At 30.5% G+C, this 20,325-nt stretch overlaps 1 protein-coding gene across 1 annotated transcript; it reads left to right on the plus strand.

The window, feature by feature from the left end:
- Positions 1–444: 444 nt before the first annotated feature.
- Positions 445–19,999, plus strand: LOC145243068 (protocadherin beta-8-like). The gene is made up of 4 exons (XM_080106172.1): positions 445–554; positions 14,954–17,390; positions 18,879–19,020; positions 19,749–19,999. Exons 1-4 carry the CDS (start codon positions 550–552, stop codon positions 19,997–19,999), a joined length of 2,835 nt encoding a protein of 944 aa, XP_079962298.1. The 5' UTR covers positions 445–549.
- Positions 20,000–20,325: the final 326 nt, after the last annotated feature.

Genomic DNA, 20,325 nt, shown 5'->3' on the forward strand with positions numbered 1-20,325 from the left:
CATGCTTAGATATGAAAGCTAATTTTAGCTTCAATTTCGTAAAATCTACAATAAATAAACAAAAAAAAACTTTGCCGACTCATCAAGAAAACAGAAGGAAGAGGAAAAAAAGGATGATTAATGGAGGTAATAATGGTGTGTTGCATTATGGGAGAGCAAAAGCAGGCATGTTATTTTTAAATAAGATCTCAGGATAACACTTTTCATGAAATAATATACAACTAATATTATTACTTTAAATAATATATTTCTAAATTTTAATTTAAATAATCTCATCAAAATCTCGTTAGTGTGAGAGTCAGCCATTTCACACACATTACCCTTACTAGGATTTTACACTACTCGCCCTCTCTCTCTCTCTCTCTCTCTCTCTCTCTCTCACACACACACACACATCTATGCAGAAGCTATGCTTGTATACACACACACTCACTTACACTTACACCATAATGAGCAAATTCTTTGTTCTGCCTGTGAAATACAAAATGGCTACCAAAATGTCTACTTGAATCATAAGATGTAAATTTACTTCTTAGGAGTATTTTAGAAATGAGGTAAGTTTTTCATTTTATTGCAATTCATATATAAAACTGTTATACATGAAAAAAATATTTTTAAAAGAATATTAAATATTTTATTTTACTTTTGTGCAAATCGAGAGAAACACTAAAAACTGAATTTGTAAACCTGATTTTTATAAAGTCTTTTCACATATAACTCTTTTATGTAAAAGTAATTTGATCATAATATAATGCTTTTTATTTATCTTGTAATATGTTTCATAATTTTATTATTATATGTAATGATTTTTATTTATCTTGTAATATGTTTCATAATGTCTGATAAAAATAGGCAATATATATATATATATATATATATATATATATATGAAGCATAAGATTACTTAAATTCTTTGAAATAACTATTTTTTTAATATAACTATCAGATACGATCCCTTTTGGCCGTGTGTTTCTTACCTATACATAACTTTGATATTGCATTAATGATAACAAAAATAAAATAATCCTGTGTAAAAATATATTATTTTTCCCGTCCCCAAGAAAATTTGGGTAAGTACAGTTAGTGTTAAATAATTTGCTAAAAAAGAAAAGCAATTGTAGAAATTAAATATTGATTAGAATATTTATTGCCAAAAATGAAATATTTTGTTATTTATAAAAAAAAAATCAAGTCATTGATATATAATAATTTACAATTTCTCTAATGAATACATTCACATAATGTATTAAATAAATTAATACTATGTTTAATATTATTTTAATAAAATATATCAATACTGAAAATATCAATATTTAGCCGAGCTACGAACTGATATAAGGGAAATAACTCTAATAATTGCAAAGATTTCATGGTTGGAATTACAAAGGACAAATGTGATAGTTTTAAGCAAAGGCTTACTTTTCATTCATTTTTGTAGATTTTGCAGTAATGAAAACAAAATACTTTATCCCAAAACAAAATATACTTTTTTGCTTTCTTATTATATGAGACCTACCAATTTTGTCCAATCAAGCACTAATACCATTGAGAAGGTATGAGTAAAATTAGTAAAATGTCAATTTGTCTCCAATTCATCATATGCAATTAAATATTCGCAATGGACATTGTATTTCAGCATTAAATAATTAATAAAATGGGTCATCTTTCAAATGAATAATTGCGAAAGTCTTTTAATTAATTACATTTATATTATCATGAAAATGACTTTTATTTAAATTAATAATACAACATATTTTTAATGAAGCATAATTCAAACATAGTTTTCTGAAAAGCTGAATACATACTATAGAGCAAGGACCTATGTACAGCTTCTTGTATGCTTAATCTTCATAACATTTTTTAAATAGTTTATGATAAATAAATGCTTGGTGTTATTCATTTGTAATTTTATTATCCTATCCCCCCTCTCTCTCTTTCTTTCTCTCTCTCTCTCTCTCTCTCTCTCTCTCTCTCTCTCTATATATATATATATATATATATATATATATTAATGCTCTTATCTCCTATATAATATTTTGACTGCAGAAATTCCCCTCTGGACTTAAGTATCGTAGGTTTGCAATAACAGATGCACATACTAATTCATTAGGTCTAGGCTATCAGCTACTATCTTATGTAATTTTCAAACACAATTTTAGACACGTTAAGTCGTTAAAATAAAATGCTACATTGCATCCTAGGAGCAACAATATCACAATCACAACATCTATAGAGGAAGGAGTTCCTACTTTTCTCTATAAATATTTAGCCCTCTCACTGCTACCAGTTGACACTGGGACCTATTCTACATTTTCCTACGATACTTTCATTGCACTCATCATAATTGGTTATTAGCTACATACACATATCACAATCTGTCCATAAAAAATAATAAATTCTTCCTCGAAATCCACCTCATCTGTTTGGCTGATACCAGCCAATTCTATTATTCCAGAATCCACTTTTACATACATAAACGAACGCTCAAGATATGTGTCAACCGCTTCCAACCCTTGAACGATGCTATTTTTTTTTGTTTTGTTTTCGTTTGTTGACAGACAAACAAATTATAAAACATTTTTATTTCTATATAAAACATATTATTAGACCCAAAGGCTGAAATAAAACCAGAAAAAATTTCATTAATTTTATTTTTTCATCATTTTAGATTGGACTAAATTTACGACATTCAAGGCCGCCATATTGCTTATAACAATTGGCCTTTCTAAATTTTGACAGGTTGGCCTTTTATACACTCTTAATTAAAACAGGGTTCCATGAAAAAGCATAAAAGGACAAATTGGCCTTTAAAAGGCCAATTTGTCAATCCTTAGAAAGGCTAAATTATACAAGCAATATGGTGGCCTCGATTGTCGTACATTTAGTCTAATAAAAATGATGAAAACATAATAACAAGGAAATTTTTTCTGATTTTATTTCAGCCTTCAGGTCGATTAATGCGTTTATATATGCATATATAGTTTCTTATAATTTGTGTCTGTCAAGTAATTTACACTGCTAAGCTACAAATTTACCCAAAATTACATTGCCTATAGAAACACTTATTTATTATATATTTGTTTTTTGTTTACTTCTCTTTTCCGGGCTCATCATTGGCACTGCTCATACATTAACTGCGTTTTTTTTTTTTTGGTAAATTTTTACCTTAGCTCCAACTCAACAATTTTCCTTAAAATGACAACTTTTATAAGTTTTTGACTATGCTTATTGAGGAAATCTCTTTTAACTTTGGTAGAAAGTAGTTTACAAGATATACAGACATGCATTATGCACTGTACTGCAGTTGCTGCCATATTTATATGCATGCGTGATAAACAAATCTACTTCTCTCCGATCGATATTGCCAACCTCCAATTTTTTGTCGGGGTTTATAGTCTTTGCAGGTCAGTATGTTGATAATGAATATCAAGGTTAAATTTGGGGGGAAATACTTTGACAAACCCACCTCTTCATAAAATGAGGTGTCTATTCTGAAAGCCGTTCTTACCATGGCAAAGTTGAGGGTGTCTATTCGTAACGCCGTTCTTAACATAGCAAGCCATAGTTTAATTTTTTATGTGAGGGTCATGCTTCCACCAGGCAACACCAGTTAATGGGTCCTGCTAGTTATTAAATATATCTATACTCCTATGAATTTTTTTTTTTGTGCATTGATATTCATATTAAAAATCGTTTTTTCTATTTATTTAAAATAAAAATAAAATACAACTTTGTTATATATGGGTTGAGGAATTGCATTCATTTGCAAAAGATCTAACTAATTTGCATATTCTTTTAAGCATTCATTTTAATTTATTCCTTAGTAATATTTTTGTTTTTTTATGGGATGATCATCTTTAGTTGACTATTACATGTAATTATATTCATGCAGATATTCTACATGATTTATACTTGTGTAATCTTTGCATAAAAAGGTTATAGTAAACACAAACCTCTTTCTATATATATTTATGTATGCATATATATATATATTTGGGTAAAAAATTTTGTCTACCAAACTTTATATTTGTGTTTTAGCCAGGGGAAATCAGTACAAAAGTGTGAAAATTAAAAAAATGGAATTTGGCAGCTGAAAGTCGAACGATGGCATTACGAATATGCATGCATAAAGTAATAACTATTGGTTCCTGTTTTAATTTTTAGCCTTGCAGCAAACATGTCTTCATGTTTTCATAGCCTAGGCATTAACATTAAAAGAAAAAGTAAATCGTAAGCTAAACGTTTTGGTTTTGATTCTTGGTAGTGGTGTACATGTCATTTTTTAAAAACTTTTTAAATCATTACTATATATTCGGTCCAATATAATATAATAATAAATACGAAATCTGGATTAATCAAAATATCGTATTTAAACATATTTTATGACTGGGCAATGCCGGGTGGCCTGCTAATATATATATATATATATATATATATATATATATATATATATATATATATATATATATATATATATATTAAATTGTAATTCAATGAATTTCAAAAAACTCTCATTGAAATGAAATGAAGTGGTTGAGTTTCATATCAAAGAATTTTTATTATTCTAAGCAAGACAAAGAATGTTTTAGAAAGTTTATCTCCTTAACCTATAGGGTTTCGATGTCTACCATCTCATCAGAGGAGTGAAAATATTAGCAAATAGTTATAAAGGTATGCACCCTATTTGCTAAAGTCAGTGAGACATGGAAAGTCAAAGTGAAAATAATACATTTATCAGAAGTCCTGTAGCAGGAGTATTTGTAGAAAACACAGTCACGCAACTACCAAAACATAAAAACAACCAATCAAACGAGGAAAACAATGAATATTGTCGAAGCGTTCAGAACGCAAACATATATAAGGAAACATATGGCGAGGGCTCGAATAATAATAACAACAGAAACAACAACAGCCAAGCTAACGTATCCAATAATATAATTCCCAGTGAAGACCAATTTAGTACTAACCAGAACCAAGGCTATGAATCCCCATGCCCCATCTTTGCCCAGCCCCCCAATATAGGACTCAATAGAAATGGGACCGATGAACAAATAAACAGTAATAAAACAAGGAAAACATTCACGTATATAGGTGCGTCATCAAGCTTAATAAAAATAAGAATCTCAAACCACCTACATTCCTTCAAAAATGAAAGATCTCAAAACAATGATAATAATAGCACATCTTTAACCAAATTAATCAACAGCCTAGAGGACAAGAAAATTCCATATTCAATTAAATGGAGAATACTGAATAAATCTAGATCATATGCCCCAGGGGATAAGTGTTGCAATCTGTGTATATCCGAGGCAGTTAACATCATAACCTTCAATAAACCCATAATTAATACCAAGAACGAGCTAGTGTCCAGATGTAAACACAAGAAAAAATTTAAATACAGCAATCTTAAAATAAAATAACATACACTCTCTGTACAAATGAGAAATAGGTAAAAACAAAGTACTAAATACATACCAGTCTTGACTAAAATCTAAACATTTACTTTACTAATAATATAATAATGTTCATTTCTAAAGATAGGTTCTTAATAACCTGTTTTAACACATAAAATAACTTTCTCTGTTTGTGTATATGCACATGTTAAGTAGAGCCTTACTATAAGCACATTAAAATGCTACACTTTAAATCTCCTACACGTAATTGGCACTCTAAGATCTAATTATAATAGTATTTCCAAAAGCATGTAGCTTCCCATTTAAAGAATTTATAATTCCGCACCCATCTACTAACCAGAAAAGGAGTAAAAATTCCCCATTGCAAGGTAATCTCCAGATCCGTACGTATAAACAAGAAAGAACTATACTCATTGATGCGTCATCCCTGATGGTACTAGGTTAATTAAATTCTATAACCATAGTTACACAATCCCATTTTTTTCATCTTATTAATGTTAAATTAGAAGAGGAGGGGTTAAAAATTATAACAAAATTTAAAAAAAAATAAAAAATATCATTGATAAACTTAGGTAAGTTACATACACTAATTATTCCTATAATTTATAGTTTAAATAAGTGCATACATTTTTATTTCTAAATACATTTTTTATATATATGAGGGTATATCTGTCTATATATGGAACACCTGTTATCTGTGGGTATATATGGGCGTAGATGTAAGTATACATAGAATAAGTGAGCGTATGTGTGTATTAACCGTATGGTTGCGAGTATGTATAAAAAAAAAAAAATTAAAAAAAAAATAAATAAAAATATATATATTGTACACGTTCATGCATGTGTACGTGTGGGTATACGTGTGGGTATGTATATGTTATGTGTGGGTATATATAGGTATATATATATATATATATATGTGTATGTGTATATATATGTATATATATATATGTGTATGTGTATATATATGTATATATATATATGTATATATATATATATGTGTATATGTATGTATATGTATGTGTGGGTATATATGTGTGTGTATGTATATGTACTAATAATGCAGTTATAGAAAATTTCCCCGGTTAAATATTATTAAATAGCATAAGGTTATGGGGTACTAGTGCATGAGCTGGCCTGGGCGTGGCTTATCACTCGCTCGGATTTCTCCGTAAAATGACGTCACATGCTGCCATCTGACGGAGAAAATGGACGAGGGGTGGGGGTGGGGGGCTTACAGAGAGAGAAAACGCGAAAAAATAAATGGCCGACAGGGGGGGGGGGCTAGCAGCGCCAAATACAAGTTTCCAGAATATTTCAACACGAAACTGTTTGAAAAAATTAATTATAGCATTTTCTTTAATTACTATAAAATTAATATAGTGGTAAAATTATTTAAAAAAAAAACAAAGAAAACAGAAGCCAAACCATTTCAAAAAAGGTCAAATTCACGAAATTAGCCATTAAAAGAATAATAAATGGTAACATTATCAATAAAAGTTACTTTCCAACTTATCTGCATCATTCATTGGTATTTTTAAGTAGTTTTAAGTGCTTTTTATTTCATATCGAATGTTAGAGCGGTTTTCGGCTAACCTTGCGAAGTTCTGAAATGCCATAAAACATACCCCGTTTTTTTTTGTTTTTTTTTTAAATAATTACTACTTTTTTAAATAGAAAAATGAATGATGCAGGTAAGTTGCAAAGTAATTTTTATTGTCAAATAATAACAGAAAAACTTACCGTAATTATTTTTCACATGCATGGGAGTCAAATAGAAGAAAACTTGTCGTAATGTTTTCAAGGGAAAAAGCTAAACAAAAAAAAAAATGGACGACTGGGGGGGAGGGGCGCTAGCAACAGCAGCGCCAAATACAAGTTTCCAGAATATTTCCTGCTTGAAAAATTAATTATCAGATAACACCGACCACTCTAATTTGTTTTTTTTTTATAGGTAATTGAGGTCGCTGACAACGAATCTGATAGTCAAACTTGGGGCAAATTTACCGTTTGCATGGTATTTACCCCTGAACCCACGAACTACTTTTGACCATTTTGCAGCTTCCATTTATGCTACGCTGTAGCATAAACGACGGCAAGGGGGGGATGTCATGTTGGGGCGCGCGTTGACTATCAGATTCGTTGTCAGCGACCTCAATTACCTATAAAAAAAAAAACAAATTAGAGTGGTCGGTGTTATCTGATAATTAATTTTTCAAGCAGGAAATATTCTGGAAACTTGTATTTGGCGCTGCTGTTGCTAGCGCCCCTCCCCCCAGTCGTCCATTTTTTTTTGTTTAGCTTTTTCCCTTGAAAACATTACGACAAGTTTTCTTCTATTTGACTCCCATGCATGTGAAAAATAATTACGGTAAGTTTTTCTGTTATTATTTGACAATAAAAATTACTTTGCAACTTACCTGCATCATTCATTTTTCTATTTAAAAAAGTAGTAATTATTTAAAAAAAAAACAAAAAAAACGGGGTATGTTTTATGGCATTTCAGAACTTCGCAAGCTTAGCCGAAAACCGCTCTAACATTCGATATGAAATAAAAAGCACTTAAAACTACTTAAAAATACCAACGAATGATGCAGATAAGTTGGAAAGTAACTTTTATTGATAATGTTACCATTTATTATTCTTTTAATGGCTAATTTCGTGAATTTGACCTTTTTTGAAATGGTTTGGCTTCTGTTTTCTTTGTTTTTTTTTAAATAATTTTACCACTATATTAATTTTATAGTAATTAAAGAAAATGCTATAATTAATTTTTTCAAACAGTTTCGTGTTGAAATATTCTGGAAACTTGTATTTGGCGCTGCTAGCCCCCCCCCCCTGTCGGCCATTTATTTTTTCGCGTTTTCTCTCTCTGTAAGCCCCCCACCCCCACCCCTCGTCCATTTTCTCCGTCAGATGGCAGCATGTGACGTCATTTTACGGAGAAATCCGAGCGAGTGATAAGCCACGCCCAGGCCAGCTCATGCACTAGTACCGGTTATGGATATACTGATTTTAAACGTTTTTTTTTTTTCAGTAAGGTATTATCATTACTTTATTACCTTTGTTTTAACTTACTTAGCATTGAACTATTACAGTAAGGACCATAAAATAAAGATAAAACGTTCCATCAATAATATTAGAATTAATTTCACAATTAGCTAATAAACATTAGTATATTCTAAACTTTATGTCAATCCTCTTTCTAAGGGTAATATAGATACGTATAAAATTAATAATAATTAGCACCTCATGGGCAGTACATATAACTTGAGTTGACAGAACAAATACGATTTAAATTTACAATGAGGTTTGAGGTTAAACTAGGAAAAATCAGGAAAAAAAGAATTATTCAATTTACGTATTTGGCCCATCTCTTTATTTTAGTTTATTTTGGTTTTTGTTGTTATATCCATATTATTTTTATTCCTCCTCCTTTCTTCCCCCCCCCCCGAACCAAGTCCCTATATCTTGTACACGACCTAACCTCAATTAAGCGACCGGTCAAACTTTATGATTCTTAGATTCTACTTGAAGAGATATCTATTTTTATTTTTATAGAGATGTCTGTATGTTTAAGTGTCTGTATATATGTATATGTATGTATATGTTTATATATGTGTGTGTATGTGTGTATATGTGTGTATGTATGTGTGTGTGTGTATCTGTATGTATATAACATATGTATATTGTGTGTAAGTGTTGAGTTTGTATATGTGTGTTCATGTGTATATTAGGATGAATATGCACAAATGTCTCACCCCACCTCCTACCACTTACCATTACGTACTCTCCCTAACACTTCGCCCCACTAAAAATAATATAAGCTTCTAATGAAAAGGCTTCCACCAGACTTTGAAATTATTATCGGCTGGACCCAAAACAAATTTAAACAAGCACTTGCCAGATTCGGATATGTACACAGCTATGCGGATTACCCAGGATATAACTTGGAAACTATTACCAAACGGATGTAAAGAACGTATAATATGGATTTTACCAAACAACTTGGATCAACAAAAACATTCATATCCTTTTTCTACAAATACTCCTGCTACAGGACTTCTGATAAATGTATTATTTTCACTTTGACTTTCCATGTCTCACTGACTTCAGCAAATAGGGTGCATACCTTTATAACTATTAGCTAATATTTTCACTCCTCTGATGAGATGGTAGACATCGAAACCCGATAGGTTAAGGAGATAAACTTTCTAAAACATTCTTTGTCTTGCTTAGAATAATAAAAATTCTTTGATATGAAACTCAACCACTTCATTTCATTTCAATGAGAGTTTTTTGAAATTCATTGAATTACAATTTAATTTATTTGCTCTATCTTGCATATCGAGCAATTCTTGTTTAGATGGGATAACTTATAGAATATTGCTCCCAGTAATATTTTGTAAACCACCAATCTCACGTTTACATAACCACTGATTGTTAAAAAAAACTATTCCGAAGTATATATATATATATATGATTGTTGAGCTGGATTAAATCCAACGATATGAAATAAAATGGAGGTGGAAGGACCTGGATACTCAACGTTTTGCCCGATTTATGTGGGCTTCTTCAAGAGGGATAGTCATTGACGAGAGAGTCAGAGGATTGGGGCTATATATAATGATGGGGGAGAGCAATGTGTTTTCCTTATGTAAATTAGATATCATATATACATATATATACATTTTATGAGAGAAAGAAAATAAATTAGAGTAAACTAGTGTAGTGGATTACGTCTAAAAGTTAAAATATCGTAGAGATTAAAAAAAAAAAATTGTGTTTGGAAATATAGCGGTGATAGATTAAGTAAATAAAATGACACGAGATTACGAAAAAAAAAAAAAATTCTTTCGTAATCTCGTGTCATTTTATTTGCTTAATCTATCACCACTATATTTCCAAACACAATTTTTTTTTTTAATCTCTATGATATTTTAACTTTTAGACGTAATCTACTACACTAGTTTACTCTAATTTATTTTTTTTCTCTCATAAAATGTATAATATGTATATATGATATCTAATTTACATAAGGAAAACACATTGCTCTCCCCCATCATTATATATAGCCCCAATCCTCTGACTCTCTCGTCAATGACCATCCCTCTTGAAGAAGCCCGCATAAATCGGGCGAAACGTTGAGTATCCAGGTCCTTCCACCACCATTTTATTTCATATATATATATATATATATATATATATATGTGTGTGTGTATATATATATATATATATAGGATCAAGTAAAGAATAGATACCCTGTAGCAGACGACGCCGCCTGGCGGTGACAAGCGCACATTTAAACTAACACCGGTGATTCGACCTTGACATTGGCACACGCACATAACGTCGGTTGTTTGTAAACAAGTCAAATAGCAAACATGCTCGAATATTCGCCAGCAACTTTTTTTATATATATATATTTACAAAACTATTGAAGATTTAAAAGAAAAAATATATATTTACAAAACATTTTTTTTTTTTTTTAAGTAAGTGACAAAACGAACGTATTTAAATAAAAGATATTTAAATAAATGGGTGTCTTCTGTGTCGGATTTTTGCGACCAAATCTTTAAATCTCGATTGTTTATACTTGTGATTTTATTTTATTATGCATAAAAATTGTCTCGGCCTAGAAGGATTTCTCCTTCACTGACCACCGACATACATCGCAATTTAAATAAATATTGAGTTGTATTATAATAATAAATAATAATGAACCTTTTTTTTTTTTAAATAAGTTTTATTCAAACAGTTTTTATTTGAACTTAATGGACTGTTTTTTTTTTTTAAATTTTTTTATTTATTAACTGTTTTATTCTTTTTATCAAACAAAAATAGAACTTTTATAATGAAATCTATATTATGGACTGTTTTTCAAACATCGAAATTTTAAAATTAAAGTTTTATTTAAAAAAGAAAAAAGACGAGGTGTTTTTTCTTTTCGAGATATTTTTTTTCACCATTTATCATTTTGAAATTTTATTCAACAATGAAATAATAAAAAAAAACTTTTCGTTTAAAAAATTATTATAAAATATCGGTTATCTTTCAGATGCAAGGTTCCTTGTTTACTTGCGATTGTAACGATGTAAGATTCCGTTGTACGGAAGACCAAATCGGCCATAATTTAAATATTTAAATTTATTTACTGAATTTAAATATTTAAATTGATATACTGTTTAAATGATAATATACGTCTACGATGTTTTAATTGGCGCTTTTCTTCGTATTTTTTAATAACATTTTTTTTGCACCATTTACAAGTTTTTTTTTTACAAATAATTTTTTTAATACTGTAATAATAAAATTATTTTAGTAAAATTCTATATTGGATACGTTTTTTTTATGAAGTTTAAGTAAAAAAAAGTTCACTTTTTTTATTATTAAAAATACATTTCATGAAAACACTCATTATAAAATGTTCACGTTGTTTAATTAAAAGTTCTCAATTTTAATCTAATAGTTTTATAATTTTGTTATTTTGTTACAAATTTCTAATAAAGATTATTTTAATTTTAACGGTAATTTGGTTTTCATTATAAACTCCGTCATGTTAAAGGCTTGAAAATCACTTTAAATCAATTTTAATATTTAAAAAAAAGAGAAATCAACAGGAAACAAATCTCGTGTGTAAACATTACGAGATACTTTTTCCGTATAATTAATAAATGTATCTTTATTTTACTATTACAGTATTAAAAAAATTATTTGTAAAAAGAACTTGTAAATGGTGCAAAAAAATGTTATTAAAAATACGAAGAAAAGCGCCAATAAAAACATCATAGACATTTTGGCCGATTTGGTCTTCCGTACAACGGAATCTTACATCGTTAAAACCGCAAGTAAACAATGAACCTTGCATCTGAAAGATAACCAAAATATCTATAAAGTCTATTTTTTATGCCTGTAAAAGTTTTTTGAAAGTTCAAATAAAGTTTATAATAATTTAATTGAAAAAAAAAAACACCTCGTCTTTTTTTTTTTTTTTTAAATAAAACTAACTTTAATTTGAAAATTTCGATGTTTGAAAAACAGTCCATAATATATATGTCATTATAAAAGTTCTATTTTTACTTGATAAAAAGAATAAAATAGTTATTAAAAAGTCCTGTAAATATATTAAAAACGCACTCAGAAAGACGCCCATTTATTTAAATATCTTTTATTTAAAAAAAAATATTGCTCGCGAATATTCGTCAAAATTTAATATTTAAAAATATTATTTTAAAAATATATTAATTGTCGCTGGAGTTAATGTTTTAAAGAATAATTTAATAAATATTGAATTGTCTTAAAAACGCACACAGAACCCCCCCCCCAAAAAAAAAAAACACGGTACATTAAAATCAATCTTGGTCGAAAAAATCCGAAACAGAAGACACCCATTTATTTAAATATCTTTTATTTAAATACGTTCATTTTATTACTTACTTAAAAAGAAATGTTTTGTAAATATATATTTTTTCTTTTAAATCTTCAAAATTTTTGTAAATATATTAAAAAAAAAAAAAAATTGCTGGCGAATATTCGAGCATGTTTGCTATTTGACTTGTTTACAAACAACCGACGCTATGTGCGTGTGCCAATGTCAAGGTCGGTGTTAGTTGAAATGTGCGCTTGTCACCGCCAGGCGGCGTCGTCTGCTACAGGGTATCTATTCTTTACTTGATCCTATATATATATATATATATATATATATTGTGAAACAGCGAAACAGTACTGTATGTGGATGACTATAGTGCTCCTCACCTTGAGTTGAGCATATTGAGAAGTGAAAAACGAAATACCATTAGCATATAAGCGACGCTCTTTGTGTAAACAAATCGAGCGGAGGTATTTCAGACGATATCAAAACATCGTTAAACTCACTACTCGTTCAAGCAGCCGCCAATAGCGTAATGGTTAGAAGCCTTGACTGCCGTATAAACGGTCGGGTTTCAATCCTGGTTTGAGGTAGTTGCCTGTCTAGCCGCACTGATGAGCTGTGAAACAGCGAAACAGTACTGTATGTGGATGACTATATATATATATATATATATATTCAAGCACGTCTGATTAAATACGGCAGAGTTATTCTTTTTTCCGATTTTTCTGGATATCTTTTCGATTCGCTGAGCGTTTTTTTTATTTCAATTGGCATGTTGTATAGAATGGCACCCAAAAGTTGTTGTTCAGCCATATTCTACTCCAGCGCTTTCCATCGGTGTGTCCGATTATCATCAGGAGCGATTGTTGTCGTTTTCTTTTTCTTTTCCTTTGGGGCTTGATGCATTTATAGTTTTTTTTTGGTTAAAGGTGGGTGCAGGATGGTTAGGGTGAATTATTTTTAGTTTTAATTTCAATTTTCTTATTTTATAGTTTATTTAGTTTCTTGTTAGTTATTAAATACTGTTAGTATATTTGTCCTGGTGTTAAATGAAATCCGGTAAGAAAGAGGCTGTAGTTTTTTTTATAAGTATGGCTTCTAGTAATTTTAGTCATTGTGTGCAATTGTTAAGGTATCAAATTTTAGAATTGTTCGTTAAGATATTTCTAATGTCGGACGCATGTAAGTTTTTATCATGGGATGTTAGGTGTTTCTTTATGGTGCTATTGTCAGCTAAATGATAGGTTAATCATTGGGAGAGTGTTGTTGTGTGGCTTATGTATGCGTTCTATGAGTTTTTAGAGTGGGTTCAGAGAAATTCTTTGAAGGGGCAAATAAGTTCATACACTACATTAGTTTGGTTTAGACCAAACTAATGTAGTGTATGAAACTTAATGTACAAAAAGATAGATATATGCAAATTAAATTTTTAAAATGTAACTTTATGCACATCCTTTGAAATATAAAAAGAAAGTTTTTGATAATTTATTTGATTAATTCAATCTAATTAATATTGACAAAACTATTCCATATAAAAATATAAATAGAATACTCAAATTATAACCAAATAACTTCAAACATTAATTTATTATGCATTTAAAAAATGCACAAATTAAATTACAAAGAGCTATGTTTGTGCTATTGTTTCATAGTATATATAGATTATGTCAAACGATTATAGTATTTTATTGATTGAATTTTGATGCTATTGTAGTTGTGATTAGTGAAAAAATATTTTACATTTATTCATTTAGATAATTATACTGCAAAAGTGTTATTATATCAACTAAAAATTATAGATCTTAAGAATTCTCACTTAACATCAAAGTACTTTGTCAGTAATGCGAACATAGCAAGGTTGAATGTATCGATGAAGACCATCTAGATTCCTTCAAGCAAGAGTTTAGACTTGTTGTTTAAGGTTAAACAGTATTTCTTAGGGCTAAACATCTGAATTGCAGATTAGCTTAAGCCATCTCAAGACATGGGAGTGAATATTGGAAAGGGAGCAATAATTTATTAAATTATATATACACCATATATACATGTCTATGCACACACACACACACACACACACACATATATATATATATATATATATATATATATTCATAGAATTATCAATTGTAGTAAAAGAAAATAATTTTTACTTTATTCTTTTCCACAGATATCACCAAAAAATGCTGATAAAACTATACTATCTTCTTATTGCATTCAATGTCTGCTTATGTGCTGACCTCATCTATAAAGTGGAAGAAGAGCAAAGTCCTGGGACATACATTGGAAATATTGCTACAGACTCACACATAATAGATACCATTCCCCTTCAAGATCAGAAAGGGATTACTTTTACACAACACCAAAAAGGAAAATTTAAATTATTCCGTGTTGCAAAAAATACAGGAAAATTATTCACAGCACAAATATTAGATGCCGAGTCCATTTGTATATATAACAAAGAATGTTTCAAAATGATTGATGTTGCTGTGAAAAAAGCTGAATCATTTATAAAACTTTTAGAAATCAAAGTGATTATAATAGATGTTAATGATCACAAACCTATATTTCCAAAAAAACAGATTCAAATTGAATTTGATGAAGGATATGGAACTGGTATGAGAAAATATATCCCAAATGCTATTGATAAAGATATCAGTGGTCCAAATTCTCAGATTTCTTATGAACTTAGCAAAGATGATGATGAACATCCATTTACATTGTCTGTGACAAAAACTCTGGCTGGGACATCAGACCTAAGTATTGTATTAGAAGATAGGTTAGATAGAGAAAAGAAAGATTCCTATCTAATAAAAGTAATTGCAAAAGATGGGGGAATGATCCCCAGGCAAAGTATTTTAGATGTCCATATTTCAGTGATAGATGTCAATGATAATTTTCCTGTTTTTTCTCAGAAAGTTTATAATGTTACAATTAAAAGTGAACATGATCAAAATATTCCTGTAGCTTATTTATCGGCTACTGATTTAGATGCGGGAAAGAATGGACACATTTTATACAAGTTTAACACAAAAACAGATATTGCCAAGACCTATTTTAAAGTAAATAAAAACAGTGGTGAGATATTTTTACAAAAAATCATACCACCAGGAGGAAAATTAATTTATAGTTTGTATGTTAAAGCAATAGATGAAGGTATGCCACCATTAAGTTCAATTGCTTTAGTGCAAGTGAATGTGATCAACCAACAAAACAATGCACCTAAAATAGATGTGAACTTTTTTTCATCTTCATCCACTGAAAACTCTACATCTGTTTCTGAAAACATTGAAGTTGGCAGTTTTATTGCATATGTGAAAGTAACTGACCATGATGCTGGTCAGAATGGAGAAGTTATATGTGATCTCCATCATGATAAGTTTAAACTGAAAAGTCAAGGATTGAACAAATACCAAGTGATTCTGAAAGACCCATTGGATAGAGAGACAGAGGAAAATCATGACATCACAATCAGCTGTGAAGATATGGGATTCCCACCGCGCCATAGTGAGAGTAAGTTTTCAATTAAAGTGATGGATGTGAATGATGTGAAGCCGAAATTTAGTAAAGCAAGATACAAATTCCGTATCAATGAGAACCAGAAGGCTGACATTGATGTCGGCTCAATCAATGCATCTGATCCGGACTTGGGAGCTGGAGGGGAACTGATGTTTTCTCTGCAAAGAAATAAGCATAAAAGTGAAGAGGTGCTGCTGCTGCTGCCTTTTGTGATCACAAAAGATGGTTTTATTTCAACAAGTGAATCATTGGACCATGAATTACAAGATGTTTATAAGTTTGAGGTTTTGGTGAAAGACAATGGAATGCCATCACTGAATAATACAGTGGATGTGATTGTTGAGGTTGAAGATGAAAATGATAACAGTCCATATTTTACATTTCCCAGTGTTAATCCACACAATGTGGAAGTTGTGTATTTTGCTGATGAAAGCAAGAACGTGACAGTTGTGAGGGCACATGACAGTGACAGTCAAGAGAATGCATTTCTGAAATATGAAATAAGTGCAGGCAATGAGAAACAGTTGTTCACGATTGACCATTATAGTGGTTTGTTGTCTTCTACGGGTGCCCTTACCAAACAAGATGCCGGCTCATATGAACTGGAGTTTGTAGTGAAGGATAGTGGTATGCCAGTTTTATCAGCCACAACTACAATCTTTTTGAGTCTGCTATTGAAAAACAAGAGCTCTTCTTCTTCTTCTTTGGAAAGAGTAAATGGTGTGCTGCAAAATGGTGAGTCTGAAGAGAAGGTGCATCTTAATATGGTGATTATTATTACGTTATTGGCTGTGATGGTGACTATCATTGTTACGGCTTCAATCTCGATCTGCGTACTTCGCTGTTGTAATGCTGCAAGTGTAGATGGAGATGATGTTTCTAATAGATATGTGAGTGAGCAAAGACATTTGATTTCATCTTCTTATCGAGGGAGCTCTTGGCCAGATGTTCCTACTACAATGATAAATGATCCCAACTTTGGTAGAAGTGCTGAGGAGATGGCAGCCAACAGAAGGGAGTCATATCCCAGGTTCATCAACCAGTCACCTGTAATCAGACCGAACAATTCTGTTGACATCAACAGTCAGGTAAGTTGATGATTTTTTAAAATAAAATTTCATATCTTTTTGAATAAACTTGTCATAAATTGATAAACTTTATCATCATTCAAACCACCCAATTCCATTGATATTACATTAAGCATGTTTCAAATATTTTTTAAGCAATTTTTATTTTAACAATTCTGTTTTTACATATTTATTTTTTATTATATATATTTCTTTATTCACATTAAAATTTATGCAAAGCATAAATAAAAATATAGATAAGCAGAACACATTACTATGAGTTAAAAAAAAAACATTGATAAATTATAATCTTTTCAAAAAAGCAAAGCATAATAAATGAAGCACATATTGATTCATCCCATGTAAACTTTATAATACCTTTGCTAATTGGACAATCAATTATTTTGTCCAGTATTTTTGTTTAGTTGAGTATGAATATTAGCAGCCAAAAAGTTGTGGGTGTAGGCCTTTTCTGTACAGAGACGATGGTCATAAATACAGGGTGGAACGATAAAGTTGTCACCCTAAAGAAAACAACACTACAGCTTTATTTTAAAACTTTTATTAAAAAAATTAATCCAGGTAACTTGATTATGTAGTAGAGCTGACATCTATTCAATATAGCACTCTTCAGCCTCAATCACCGCCTTGATACAGGTTCAGAATTGGGAAATTGCCTTTTCCACAAGTGCCAATGTAAACTCTGTGAATACTTGGTGGATGGCAACAATTGGTATTGTGGGAGGTCATGTTGGTGATGTTCTTAGCATATGATCAAACGAAGTAGTCCAACAGGTTCAGGTCAAGGGAGGGAGGGAGACAGTAAGACAAGTATACAAAGTTGTAGCACTCCTTCTGAAGCCAAGCCTGGGTTTATTTGGACTTCTTGGCTGGCACCGAGTTCTGCTGCCACATCCAGAGTCTGCCAGCAGCCACCTGATTACACCAGGGGATCATCACACTTTTCAGCACATCCAGGTACACTTAGATGCTTACTTTCAAGCCGACTTTGAAGATGTGAGGTAGCATGATGTGGCCCTCACTTGAAACCGCATCAAAAACCATAATCCTGGGTTGTCCGATGCATTGAGCCATGTCCTCAAGTGATGAACCGTCCGGATTAAAATTTTTAGGGTATAGGCAATGGTCCTGTTGTCATAACTTGGATTGGTAGAGAGCATGAGTTGTACAGTAGCACATCTCCGTTCTCACTCGTTGAACATTGTGTCACTTTCAGGCATAATGTAAGGCTCCTATCACTCTTGGGATCTTTAAACAACTGGCCAACTAGTAGATGGTCTGCAACAAAAAAAAACAAAACTGGTTTTCATTAAACGGAAATGAAATCATGCTTCTCATCTAGAGCATCAATTTTAGCGTTCCACCCTTTATTTTTTTTATAGGAAAAGATTGAATAGAATTTTTTCTTTGATTAAAATACAAAAATTATACAATTTCTTTTTTATTATTTTTTAATTAAAATGTTTTTTTTCTTAAATTGTGATGTAGATGACACCAAACATACAGAATGACGATAAGAACACATTGATGACTCCTTATTGTCCAACATGGACATCTACATTGTCTTCTCATGCTGACAGTGGACGTGGTTGGAGTGAAGTAGGCACAGGACATACAGAAGAGATGATAGGTAAATAAACACTTGATATGCATAAACAAGTCTACCGTTTTTAAAATGTATGATAAAGGATGTTTGGAAAATCAATGGCATAATTTGAGGATTATGTTCTATACATGTACATAGAAATCCTTAGTTTTCAGGTTACCAGTTATTGAAACAAATGTTGGTCACCAATTCTTTATTATAAACATCTAACATGTACAGTGTATGTGGTAGTGTGCTATGCTAGAGCCTTGTGTTGCTACATCTCCCAACAAAACTATGAAAAACTGTCACTAAACTCATGCAAAAGCTGTGGGTATCAGAAGAAAGATCTAAGATTGGCAGGGCACCTTTAATAGACAACATAGAAGCATCCTATAAATATTGGACCTTCTTATTTAAGATAACAGATTAAGTACAGGTAAATGAATATAATTAGGACAAACCCAAGTTCATATGGCGGAAGGAAGAAATCACAAAGAAACAGAGTGCTATTACAAAAACAACCTCCACACAAAAAACGTCTTTAATCATATAAAACTTACAGCCAAAGTTACACAATAGATTCTTCAAACACCTCATATGCACATGAATATCATCTTAGTATATTATTGAGAGGTGTTTATTTGTTTCATATTTTAAGATTAGGTCAATAAACGCTTGTTAATTATAAAGAAAATCTAACTTTTTAAAATGTATTATCTATATATGAATTGCATGTGATTATATTATTGAGATTTGTTTGTTGTTTTCAGATCATCTGATTCCACAATTCTTCAAGCCACATGTTGGGCAGGTGAATATGACAGATAAGAGGAACATAGAAGGAAACTTTAACTACCCAAATGAATCAACAATTTCAGCCAGATGTTTTTCAAAAGCAACAAATAATGCCAACAATTTGTTGAGAGAGGAAACAGAACAAAGATCACATCATTTATCAGACAGCATTCAAATTACTCACAATGCAAGACCACTGCCGCCTGTACCACACAAAATACACTAATCATATACTTCATAAATAAATTAATTAATTTTTAAAATGTTTATGCAATAATTGTCTTAGATGATTTATAAAATAACTGTAAAACTAGTCAATTATAAAATCTTACTAAATTTTTAAATGCTTAAAATTATTAAAAAAAAAAAATCAAACAAAAAATCATGAAAAACTAAATGAAAAGTAACATTCATACTTTAGAATTATATCTCTTAAAACAAGAATAATTAAAGAAAAATCCAACTATTTTATGATATTTCATATTAAATAAGTCAACAAAAATAATTAGATTTTTTATCTCCAAGTTGTTAACGTATAACCTATTAATATTT

The sequence above is a fragment of the Euprymna scolopes genome, chromosome 21 (assembly GCF_053919585.1).
Source record: "Euprymna scolopes isolate OS-2025 chromosome 21, ASM5391958v1, whole genome shotgun sequence".
Lineage (NCBI taxonomy): Eukaryota > Metazoa > Mollusca > Cephalopoda > Sepiida > Sepiolidae > Euprymna > Euprymna scolopes.

Excerpts from the sequence above, each read along its gene's own strand:
- LOC145243068 (XM_080106172.1), top strand. Across the intron at positions 17,391-18,878 it reads CTGTTGACATCAACAGTCAG|ATGACACCAAACATACAGAA; the intron begins GTAAGTTGATGA and ends ATTGTGATGTAG. Across the intron at positions 19,021-19,748 it reads ACATACAGAAGAGATGATAG|ATCATCTGATTCCACAATTC; the intron begins GTAAATAAACAC and ends TGTTGTTTTCAG.